The sequence below is a fragment of the Sciurus vulgaris genome (assembly GCF_902686455.1).
Source record: "Sciurus vulgaris genome assembly, chromosome: 12".
NCBI classification, from domain to species: Eukaryota; Metazoa; Chordata; class Mammalia; order Rodentia; family Sciuridae; genus Sciurus; species Sciurus vulgaris.
The window spans coordinates 64,964,773-64,976,951 of NC_136473.1; the positions used below are offsets into that span (position 1 = coordinate 64,964,773).

Sequence of the window (12,179 nt, forward strand, 5' to 3'; positions counted from 1 at the left end):
AGGGCTTGCTAAAAATGCAAACTGCTGGGACCCAACCCCTGACCTTCCTGCCTTAGAGAGTCCAGAATTTGCTGAAGAGAAAACGCTTTTCTAAGTTATTCAGGTGATGCAGATGCTGCTGGACAGGAATCACACTTTGAGAATCAGTGGTCTAGAAGGTTGCACTAGTAAAGACACAGAGGTGGGAAGATACCATCTGAATTCAGGGAATAATGAGTGGGTAGTTCAGGTTTTTGGTTTTTTTTTTTTTTTAATGTTTTTATTAGTGCTTTATAGTTACACATAATATTAGGGTTCATTTTGACACAATCATGCATGCATGGAATATAACTGATTCCAATTGTCCCGAGTACTTCCTCTTTCCCTCCTTTGCTCCCTTCCCACTGTTCCCCTTCTTCTATTGCTCTTCTTTTTGTTTGTTTCTTGTTTTTTTTAATGAGAGGTTTTTGATCAGTGAGTGTCTCAGACTTTTCATAGAGGAGCCTTCAAATGATACTACGTTTTTTTGTTTTTTGTTTTTTGTACCAGGGATTGAACCCAGGGGTGCTTAACTACTTAACAACATCCCCAGTCCCTTTTTAATATTTTATTTAGAAATAGTATCTCGCTGAGTTGCTCAGGGCTTTACTAAATTGTTGAAACTGGCTTTGAACTCAAGATCCTCCTGCCTCAGCCTCCTGAATTGCTGGGATTATAGGCATTCACCACCACGCTGATACTAAGTTTGGATTGAAGCATACGTTTATTCTTACTCTTGTATGTCTTTAGGGAAAACGGTTAGCCGAGTAGATTATTAGGTGCTATAATGTGGAATGACATTCTTTGTTGTGAGAGACAAAGGGAATGTCATCTGTGATAGACAAAGATCATGTTTAAAAATAAAGATAGGTCTACTCAAACAGTAGCATGGTTCCAAAATATGAACAAATAAATAGTGCTATAACTGGATGTAATTCAGTTCTTGATGAACAGCCAAAAATTGTGGAATCGATGCTGTGGCTTGAACACAGGGATGTGTGGTATTACACTGGGCTTGACTTTGTGGTTGGAGGGGAGTTGTTCTGAGATGTTACCAGGGGATCTGTTGTTCTGAGAGTTTTGGACTTAGGCTGGAGAATGAGAAACTTGCAAGTTCCTGACCTCATTTACTAAGTTGTTAGACATCTGACTGGAAATCCAGCCACCTAAGATTTTTCCATTCATGAACATTGGACTACTCTTGAGGAGAGAAAATGAGTTTTTGCCCCAGGAGTTAATATTTTTTGTCTCTTCTTTTTGAAGGATGAGAAGTCTTTTCATGTTGTATCTTTAGTGAGCCTATTAAAGTACTACAGAACTGTGGTTATGTGAAAACAGAAAACTGCTTTGCTTTAAGGAATAGACTGCAAGATATAGGGATTTAGGATATAAGTCCTTGATATTTCCTACTATATGGTGATGTTGGGATTATTTTTGCTCTCTGTATATGTTGGACCCTTAACTGGGAGCCTCTTCCTAGATGTAATTTGATGGGAAGGGCTTTGCTTTTTAGATTTTTTCATTTGGAGTAGAATACATTAACATTCTGATTCGACTCTTGTTTGGCTAATTTTGTGTTGAGTAATAACAGCAAAAGACAGAATGGCAGTCAACTACATCTCCCATCCTGTTGGGTTGATGGATTATATCATGCTTTCATGAAGTACCACTGTTGAGGTTACAAAAATTCAAACTATGAGTACAAAAATCTAAATTTCTTTGGCAGTTGGGCAGGTACTTTCATTAGGTATTTTGATACTAATAACTAATATTGAAATAAATCTGACTTCAGTTTACCTTTTATTGAATACCTATAGTGTACTATATATGAGTTTCAAATCACTGCTTGTACTTTTTTTCTAAATGTTAACAGTAAGTAGTGCTCTTTTCTAGAGAACCATTTCAGTTATTGAGAATGAAACTACTCTAACATCCTTGTGACACTGTGTAATATATGCTTTTTAATCTTCACAACAGCCAACTCCAATGATTTTCAAAGAACATTTTTTATTTGCTTGTCTTAGGAACGACTGAGAAATATGAAAGTAACTTTCCGAAGTTTACAAGCCCTGAATTCAAGTTTTGACTGATTCTCAGGTTATTCCCATTAGAAGTGGCAGTAGGAGGGCATTGCATTGGAAGCACTAGAGAATTATTAGTTTCACCAGTTTACCAAGCAAGTCTGCACTTGTTTTACATTAATAATATGTCTAAGTCTCTTTACCATTCTCTTTCCTACAAGAAGTAGTTATATTACTGTGTCATAATTAGTGGTAAGGAAAGTGACCACTAAATATGAAGGAAGGGGTGTTATTAAGTTACTGGTTTCAATTACACTTTTCTTGCTGTATTGTTTTTGGGTGTATTGTTTTTGTTTTTGTTCTGCAGTGCTGGGGATGAAACCCAAGGCCTCACTCATGGTGCTAGGCAAGTGCTCTACCATTGAGCTATATCCTACTTTTGTTTTGAGAGAGGTTTTACTAAGTTTCCCAGACTGCCCTTGAACTAAAAGTCCTCCTGCTTCAGGCTCCTGAGTAGCTGGGATTATAGACTTGCTCCACTATGCCTGTGCTGTTTTTTTGTTTTGTTTTTTTCCTTTTCTGTTCAGGGTGAGATCGGTGCTTGTGTGGTAGAACTTTTAAGTGTAAAGACCCAAATAAGCAAGAAGATGAGCAAGGAATAAAAGCCAAGAAGTCCATGTTTTGGCTCCTTATCCTTTTCTTCTTAAGTTACTTGAAAAATTATAGTCACTTTCGGCACACCCATGGTGTTTATTCTTAAGAGAAAGCAATTCCAAGAAGTAAGTCAGCCATTGGCTGAACATCAGAACCCTCTTTCAACTTCTCTTTTTTTTCCAATTAAGAACAGTAGTGTCTATTGTAAACAGTGGGCTTGTGACAATTAAAAAAATCAAATCAGATGGTTAATAAGAAACAAATAGAGATAATTCAAGTACAAAAAAATTGCTAGTAGGTGAGATTGAAGTGAAAATCTAACACAACTTAAGGAAGTATTCTATATAGGAAAGCACATGCAGTCTGAGTAAAAGCTACATTATTTCTGTAAGATAAACCTAAAGGTACTCAATTAGCTCAATATGTAGTGAATCATTTATAACTTAGGACTGGGGTAGGACCACACAAAATAACGGTTCAGCTTAAGCTTAAGATATTAAAAATGGTCATAGTTAAAAGTCTGATTTCTTTCACTGGCTATACATTTTAAAATTTTAGCTAATTATAGCTCATGGAATATCTCTAGCATATTGAATTATTGACTGTCCCAAGCCACCATGTTTGATACTCCTTTATCCCCACAATAAATGCATTGCACCTTTATGTGTCTCAAATAACACTCTGTTGTTAGCCTAGTTCAACGCTACCACCTCAATCATTATAATATCCCTTGAGAGCTGGCTTCTGTCTCCCAGTTGTCCAGGTTTTATATCATATCACTCCCTTACTCAAATATTTCCATCACTTTCCTCTTTTCAAATAAATCAACTGCTATCTTTTCATCATGACATTTGAGGTTGCCCAAGAAGTAGCTCCAGTTTGTCTCCTGGCCTCCTCTAAAGCCATTCCTATCCAAACATGACATGTGCTAGCCCCACACAAGGACTTTCAACCTCTGTTCTAATTTCTCTGTTAACTCTGTTATCAAGTATAAATAAGCATTTTCAATTATAAAAAGTGTAAATAAATATGTATTCATTGATTTAAAAAATATAGTCACCTTTCATATTTAAAAAGAATTTTTTAGTTGTAGATGGATACAATACCTTTATTTCATTTATTTATTTTTAAGTGGTACTTCCAATTTTAAGTGTTAACTTTAAATTTCCAAAATTATAGTTTCAAAAAAGAAAATTTTAATTTTGAACAGATTCCACTGATTTGAAATCTGAATGAGCACAGTGGTTTGTGTGTATGGTTTTATTTCCTTGGGGAGTCAGAGGCGTGGAGGACCAGGGATTGATCCCAGGGTTTCTTAACCACAGAGCCACATTCCTAGTCCTTTTATTTTTTTATTTTGAGATAGGGTTTCACTAAGTGAATGAGGCTGGCCTTGAATTTGTGATCCTCCTGTTTCATCCTCCCAAATTGCTGGGATTACAGGTGTGCAACACCATGCCTAGTAAACACAGTGTTTTGAATATGAAATTATATTATTGCTTGAAATGGGAGCTAGAGAATGGTAAAGGCTTTATGAAATGTGACACTTTAGATTCTAAGGCACAGTTCAGCAGACTTAGGCCTGCAGGTAAATGACACAATATTGGAATATAGCCACACTGGATAGTTTACATATTGATTATGGCTGTATTAATGCTGCAACTACAAAGTGAAATAGTTGCAACAGAGACTCAAAAAACCTAAAATATTTACTCTCTGGACCTTTACAGAAAAGCTTTACCCTGAAAAGAAGGAAGTTTTTTGAGAACCTGCATAGTTAATTTTAAAAATTGAAATAATAAATGGCAGCAAAATTAAGTGGTTATTAAATAATTCACAGTTGTTTCATCCCATCACTAAGCTTCTTTTTGTCAAACCCAGTCTATGTGGAGGGAGTATTAATCGCTGTTGAATATTGCAGTTGCAGCTGTATTGGCTGCTAGGATCAGGACTCAGTTATTGGGCTGTTTCTTACAGGTTTAGATAATTAAGCCAAATGGATTTCTTACAGTTAGACTTTTTTTAATACCTTTCTTTGAAAACCTGTGATCTTTGAGCTCACTAAATCTCCCTGTATCAGCATTCTCTCCTTTAGGTAAGAAGGATTCCCTGTTCTTTTACTTCCCATCCCACCCCATCAGGGGAGAACTTTTTCTATGGAGAGTTTGTATTACTGATGTGTGCAGGTATAGTTCTCTCAGATGTGCTAGTAAGGAGCAAAGGGGAGTTTTAAATTTTTATTTTTTTATTGAGAATTCATAATTCATACGTCGAGGCCACTTTGGAAAGGTGTATCATTGTATTTTTAAGGAGCTAAGTTTTTTTCTTTGTTAAAATTTCGTCCTTTTCCCATGGAGAAATGTTTCCATCTAGTGGTTGCAACAAATATAGCTCTTTGAAGCTTGTTATTCTAAATGTAACTGGGTGTGTTCCCTTCTTTTTTCTCCTCCCAATTTTGAATTATAAATTTTAAGATCATTTTTATTTACTTCAAATTCCAATCCGAAATCTTCACTGAAGTTTTTTGTGCAGGTTGTTTTGTTTCTTATTAATTTACACCCGAAACTGTATATATAACAGCATGTGTTAGATAACTTTAAAACAGTCTTTGTTAAGAACTTAAAATATTTACTTTTGAGCTTCAGTTGTATGTATAATATACTGACTAGTACACAATCCAATTTCCCTTTGTAAAAGCCTTCTAATAATGAAAATTAGCTATGAAAAGAGATTGTATTTCTCCATCCTTTCCTATCCTTCATTTCTGCATTATGTATTCTGAGAAACACATTCAAAGTACTATTCAGATCTCTCTTGAGAAGCAGTTTTCCTGGCATGTTTTTAGGATGAAAATGCACAGTTAGATAATTTTCTCATGCCTTCTATTACTCCATGCATCTGCAATAAACTTCAGATTCAAATACTAGTTCTATTACTTTCTTTGTAACTTCAGATGAGGTACTTAGTCTTTCTGAGCTTTGCTTCCTTCGGTAAAATGTGAATAAGGATTGTTTTGAGAATTGAATATAATAATCTACGTGAAACATTTAGCATAGCATCTGGTACAGAATAAATTTACCAAGAGATGATAGTGATTATTTCTTAATTTCATAATGCTAATTTCTCAAGAATGTTTAGGGCCTTTCTCTCCCTCCCTCTCCCTCCCTTCCTTCCCTTCCCTCCCTCTCCCTCTCTCCCTCCCCCCTCTTCCTCTCCCTCACCCCTCCAGAGATTGAACTCAGTGGTGCTTTACCACTGATCTATAGTCTCGCTCTTTTTTATTTTGAGATAGAGTCTGTTAAGATTTCCAGGCTGGCAGCAAATTTGCAATCCTCTTGCCTCAGCTTCCCATGTTGTTGGGATTACAGCTGTACACCACTGTGCCTGGCAAGAATCTTTATGTGCTATGTGCTTTTTTTTTTTTTTTTTTTTTTTTTTTTTTTTGGTACTGTGGATGGAACAATCAGGGCACTCGACCAGTGAGCCACATTCACAGCCCTATTTTGCTTTTTATTTAGAGATAGGGTCTCACTGAGTTGCTTAGCGCCTCTCCAAGGGTCTCACTGAGTCGTTTAGCACCTCTCCATTGCTGAGGTTGGCTTTGAACTCATGATCCTCCTGTCTCAGCCTCCCAAGCTTCTGGGATTACATTTGTGTGCCACTGTGCCCAGCAATTTTACTCTTGAAAAAAAAAAAAAAATCCTTACCCACACACAATATCTTTCTATCTCAAGTAAAATTAAATACTTATAATATCTCAGTAATGAAGTAGTTCCCTCACCTTACCTTTCTGCTTTACAATATTTCAAATTATATTTGTGCCCAAAATCTTTTTTCTTCCCATGCAAAAAAGTGTACTGTTTTGACTTCAAAATTGATGACTTGCTTGTAGTGTGAAACTTCTTTCAGATAGTCCTGTTTTCTGGAGATGTTTGTAGTGAAGTCCCTTTTTCCCCATTCTAATGGAAGTTTCCTTTTCTTGTCTGTGTGTGTGTGTTTTAGTTGCTGTATGATTTTTCTTAGGAAATATTTCTACTGTAAAATAATTCTTTTTATTTTTTATTTTTATAATTTTAATTATAAAAACAATATCAACAAGACGTACTCCGCAGGTCAGGAGTACAAATCAGACAACCTACTCTCCTCTTTGTGCAGTTATGCAGACTCTTAAGTCAGTAGACTGGAAAACATTATAAAGTAGTTGGACAAAGAAATGTGATTTGCTGAATCACAGATGCAGTTTCTTTGAAGGTATCCCAGTGCTTTCGTGTGACCCCATCTGAGTTTACTTCTTGGCTTCTGTTTGGTTTCACTTAGCCATTTTGAGCAGTATTATAATTTAGCAGTAAAAATTGGATAGGGTAACATGGAAGCACTTTTTCCTTTCAATTTCAATTGATGCCTTGAGGTTCCCACTGGTATGTCAGTTTGCAAACTTGAGGTCCTTTGTCTGCATTGCTGTCTTCTCTGGTAGAGCCACAAGTGTCTTCTTAGACTGAGTGTATCTTTCCTTTTCATTGTGATTATGTTGAAGCATCAGGTTGAAATATATACAGGTGAGCATTTGATTAAAAACTTCAACATACTTTCTCATTTTATAAATTTTTAAAAGAGTGATATGACTTTTCTATAAGTGGGCTCAAGCTTCATTTTATTTTTTCTGCTGTTGTTTTAATGTCTGTTTAGTAGGCTAAAGAAAATAAGGTTTGTGTAGATGAAGCCATTGAGCTAATCTTTATTCTGATTTTGTACATTCTGACTTCACTGTTTACACACCTAGGATTTGATACTGAGTTTATGTGGATATTCTTATAATTATCTACTTATATATGTAATGTGGAAAAGTTATAGTGTTGTATGTTTATTTTTATGGTCTGTATAAGGGACAATGTTTATAACTTATATTTTTAACTTTTCTTTGATTTAGACTGATGATTTAAAATGGGTTCCTCTTTCAATTTAACTTACTTACAGTAGTAGAGACATGCCTTGGTATCTGTGTGGAATTCATTCTAGGATACCCTTACGTACCAAAATCTGAGGAATTACAAGTTCCTTGTATACAGTAGCACAGTGTTTGCATGTGGTCTACACATATCCTTCTGTATACTTGTATGACTTTATTTTTCACAAAACCAGGGTTGAACCCAAAACCTGTGCATGCTAAGCAAGTGTTCTACCACTGAGCTACATCCCTAGCCCATTTGTATACTTCATCAACTTTAGAGTGCTTATAATACTTAATGCAATGTAAATGCTGTCTGAATAGCTATACTACTTAGGGAATAATGAAAAAAGTCTGTATATGTTCAATACAGATGAACTTATTTTTCTCAAGATATTTTTGTTTTTTATTTTTTCGTACCAGGGATTGAACTCAAGGGCACTCGACCACTGAGCCACATCCACAGCCTTGTTTTGTATTTTATTTAGAGGCAGGGTCTCACTGAGTTGCTTATTTAGTGTCTTGCTTTTGCTGAAGCTGACTTTAAACTCAGACTCCTTCTGTCTTGGCCTCCTAAGTCTCTGGGATTACAGGCGTGGGCCACTGCTCCCGGATCCCCAAATATTTTTGATCCTCGGTTGATTGAATCTACAGAAAACTGATTGTACTTTGGTAATAATTAAAGATTTTTTAGTGACATTTTCAGAAGTATTAAAGTATCTCTTTTCCTCCTTTATCTCAGACTAAAGTAAATGAAGCTGTAGAATGCTTACTCTCCCTAAAAGCTGAGTATAAAGAAAAAACTGGGAAGGACTACTTACCTGGTCAACCCCCATCTTCTCAAAGTTCAGATTCAAATCCTATTAGAAACTCCGATAATGCTGGTCCAGAAACACCAGAAGCCAAAGTGCTTTTTGACAAAGTAGCTTCTCAAGGGGAAGTAGTTCGAAAACTTAAAGCTGAAAAAGTTTCTAAAGTAAGTGGTATTTTCTTTGTGTTTTTGTATTTTTATATTTTACACTATTTTCTTTGCCTGGAGCATTCTCTGCCCCATCATGTCTGTTGAACTTTTACTCATATTTAATTTCTCAACTTCCTTATCTTGCCTTTTGTAGAAAACTTTTGTGTATTTTTTTTTCCACAAAATAGATATGACTAGGTGTTTTCCTATGATACTACCCTTCCCTGACATTGTACTTTAAGATACTCTATTTTAATTGTTAAGAGTATAGGAGCCCAGACCCGATTGTGCCAGGCACATTTTGACCCTTAATAGTTATTTGCTTTATTCTCCTAAAGCTTTGTCAGTCTCAAATAGCAGGTTTTATTTTGAGCTCTAGTATAGTTTGTTTTAATTATATTAATAGAAGTAGGTTTTTTTCATATAAAATCATATGCTTGGAAGACAATAAATTGTCATAGGTTTTGAAATTTAACCAGTAATATAGAAATTTGATTATTGCCATCTTTATAATCACAAAATGTTCAGCTTATGTGATTTAATGGCTCCTAACCTTAGATACCTATGGAATACATATTCTATATACCATTGCTTTCTAATTGACTATGTAAATAGTCTATAACAGTACTGTCCAGTGTAGTAGTCACTAACCATGGGAGCTGAAAGAATGGGTAGGGTTTGAATTATGACTATTATGACTGAAGAAATGAATTTTTAATTTAATTTACTTTATAAATAGCCACATGTGATTGTAGATTACTGTTTGGGCACTATAGTTATAGACACTACTTTTTTTCAGTTAGTCTTTTGCATAGTTCTGTCCCTGTTTATCATATTCTTTCAGTTTTTTTCCTTATACCCCTCCTTGTGCTTGCGTTTGCAAACCTGCTATAAAACTTCGGGTATTTGTTTAAATGTGCTTTGAATTCAATGCTACCTTCCTTTTTTCCTCTTTTGTTTAATGCAAGGATCAAATTGATACAGCTGTACAAGAACTCCTTCAGCTGAAAGCACAGTACAAGTCTCTGACAGGAGTAGAGTATAAGCCTGTGTCTGCCACTGGGGCTGAGGACAAAGATAAGAAGAAGAAAGAGAAAGAAAATAAATCTGAAAAGCAGAATAAACCTTCAAAACAAAATGATGGCCAAGGGAAAGACTCTAATAAAACCCAAGGGAGTGGACTGTCATCAAGTGGAGCAGGAGAAGGGCAAGGGCCTAAGAAACAGACCAGGTAATAAAACATGGAAACTTCATTTGAAGTAAAGGACAATTTTGAATGAATTCAATTCTAAATCATTGTTTTAAATAAACAAATGTTGGTTGATTTGGCTATCAGATTAAGCCACTGATTGCGAACACTGTAATGTAAGCAGATACCTTCTGTTAATTTTCAGTTTAAGTTTTAAAAGAGGTAACACATTTATTTGCTTGGTGGAAGAATATAAGAAGTTCTGGTGCTTGTTTCTCATCTTTCCAATTTCCTTCACCATCAAAATGAATTAGTAACCACTATTAAAGGTTGAGCATCCTTAATCTGAAAATCTGATGATTAGGGATGCTCAACTGGTAGTGTCTTTGCAAATATTCCAAGATTTAAAAGTTTTTAAATTTTAAATTTGGGGTTCCAAGCATTATTAGATAAGGAATACTCACTTCTTCTAGTTTCTTCTCTATTGAGAGAGAAAATACAAATATACGTTTCTTTCATCCTACCCTCCCTTTAACACAACTGATAGCCTAACTACACGTTGTTCTGTGCCTTTTGCAGATTTTTCAAGTGAAAATCTTTCATGGGAACTAAATAAGAACTTCATTCCCAACAGGATTTTAAAATTCATGGTTTAAATATAAAACTAAGCTGTCTTAAAGTCAAAAAGTAGATTATATGTCCCTTTCAGGATTTTTAAATCTCTTTCAATAATGTACTTCTCTTAGCTCTAAATCTCCATACCAGAATTAGATAGATCTTTGTAATATGTTTCTTTCTTTTTTTTTTTTTGGGGGGGGGGGGTGTAGTTTCTGGGAATTGAACCCAAAAGTGCTTAACCACTGAACCACACCCTCAGCCCTATTTATTTATTGATCTACTTTGAGACAGGGTCTTACTAAGTTGCTGAGACTAGCTTTTAATTCACAATCCTCCTTCCACAGCTTCCTGAGTTGCTTGGTATTACAGGTGTGCACCCCCACACTGGGCATGCATTTCCTTTAATGGTATAATAAGAAGGAAATGGTGGTGTGTAGATACCTTGGTTTTAGATTTGTTTAGCTGAATTTCAAATTGTGTTGCCTCTCACTTCACATTATACATTATTTCCTCAAACAAGAGCATACAACAGTTATTCTTTTTGCTTATTGACTGGATGATCAGATTTATAGAATGGTGGAAGAGAGTAGAACTTTTCACCTTTATCTTTCTGATTGTTTGTGAAGGACGCAGGTCTTATAGTCATTAGGATGTGTCAGAATAAACCAATGGAGAATACAGATGCAGATAATATTAAAAATTTAAGCTAATAAAACCTTTTTTAAAAAAATTTAAATGTACTTTTTATAAAACAAAACTAACGGATATATCCTTCTGAGGGCATCATGAGACCAAAAATCCCTGAGTTGATATTTCAAGAAAAGAATTATCGTCTGAAATAGGTGTTTTTCTTTTTTTAATTGCAGATCTAGTTTAATTTACAACTGCCTTTTCAACTTCTTTTTACTACGGTTGAAAGAAAAACTTTTAGAATAAAAGTTGTGTGTGTGGATATCCCTTTATTTCCACACATATATGTGTTTATGTGGATAGTTATTGTTTTTATTACTTTTTCCATGTAACTTTCAGTGACACTGATTTTACTAACTAATTTTACTTAGTTGAGATTATAAAAGATTATTTTTAGTGGAGAATATATGTGAATAGGCTGTCTTTATTAGAAATACATTACCTTAAAAAGAACTTGTAAAAGAGATGTCTGCATTAAAATAATACTTGTTTGATTTTGACTTTGCTATTTTTGGGGGGGGGGGTTAATATCTTTTCACCCTTTAAGTCAAGATTGAACTGTTTTCTGGGTTAAAAACATTTTGGGAATGAATATAGGAAATAGATAAATATGGAAATAACTGATAACAGGAAAACTAACCTATTTTAAACTTGAAAGGTTTATTTTCAATTCAACATGCTTTGGTTTGAACATATTCCCACAAAGTATGTGTGTTGGGAACTTAATCCCTATATTCATTTGGAGGTGAGACTTTTGATAGATAATTACCATTAACTGAGGTCATGAAAGTTTATCCTTCATGATTTATTAATGGATTTATAAAAAGAGGAAGAGATACCTGAGCTGGCACACTGTCATGTCTCACTGTGTCGATGACTCTGCCATGTTATAATGTCGCACCAAGCTCTTCACCAGATATCTAGTAGATGCACCATCATGTCATACTTCCCAACCTCCTGATCCATGAGCCAAATAACTTCTTTATAGATTACTTAGTCTCAGGTATTTTTAAATAGCAACAGAAAACAGGCAAAGATGCAACCCAAAAGCAATTAATAAATAAAAGGATTGTTTTTTTCTTT

At 34.9% G+C, this 12,179-nt stretch overlaps 1 protein-coding gene across 1 annotated transcript in view; it reads left to right on the forward strand.

The window, feature by feature from the left end:
• Positions 1 to 12,179, forward strand: part of EPRS1 (glutamyl-prolyl-tRNA synthetase 1) — a 71,624-nt gene that overhangs the window by 41,431 nt on the left and 18,014 nt on the right. The window contains exons 19-20 of the mRNA XM_079108116.1: positions 8,381 to 8,614; positions 9,568 to 9,830. Of these exons, the coding sequence (XP_078964242.1) occupies positions 8,381 to 8,614; positions 9,568 to 9,830 (497 nt within the window). The remainder of the gene's footprint in view (positions 1 to 8,380; positions 8,615 to 9,567; positions 9,831 to 12,179) is intronic.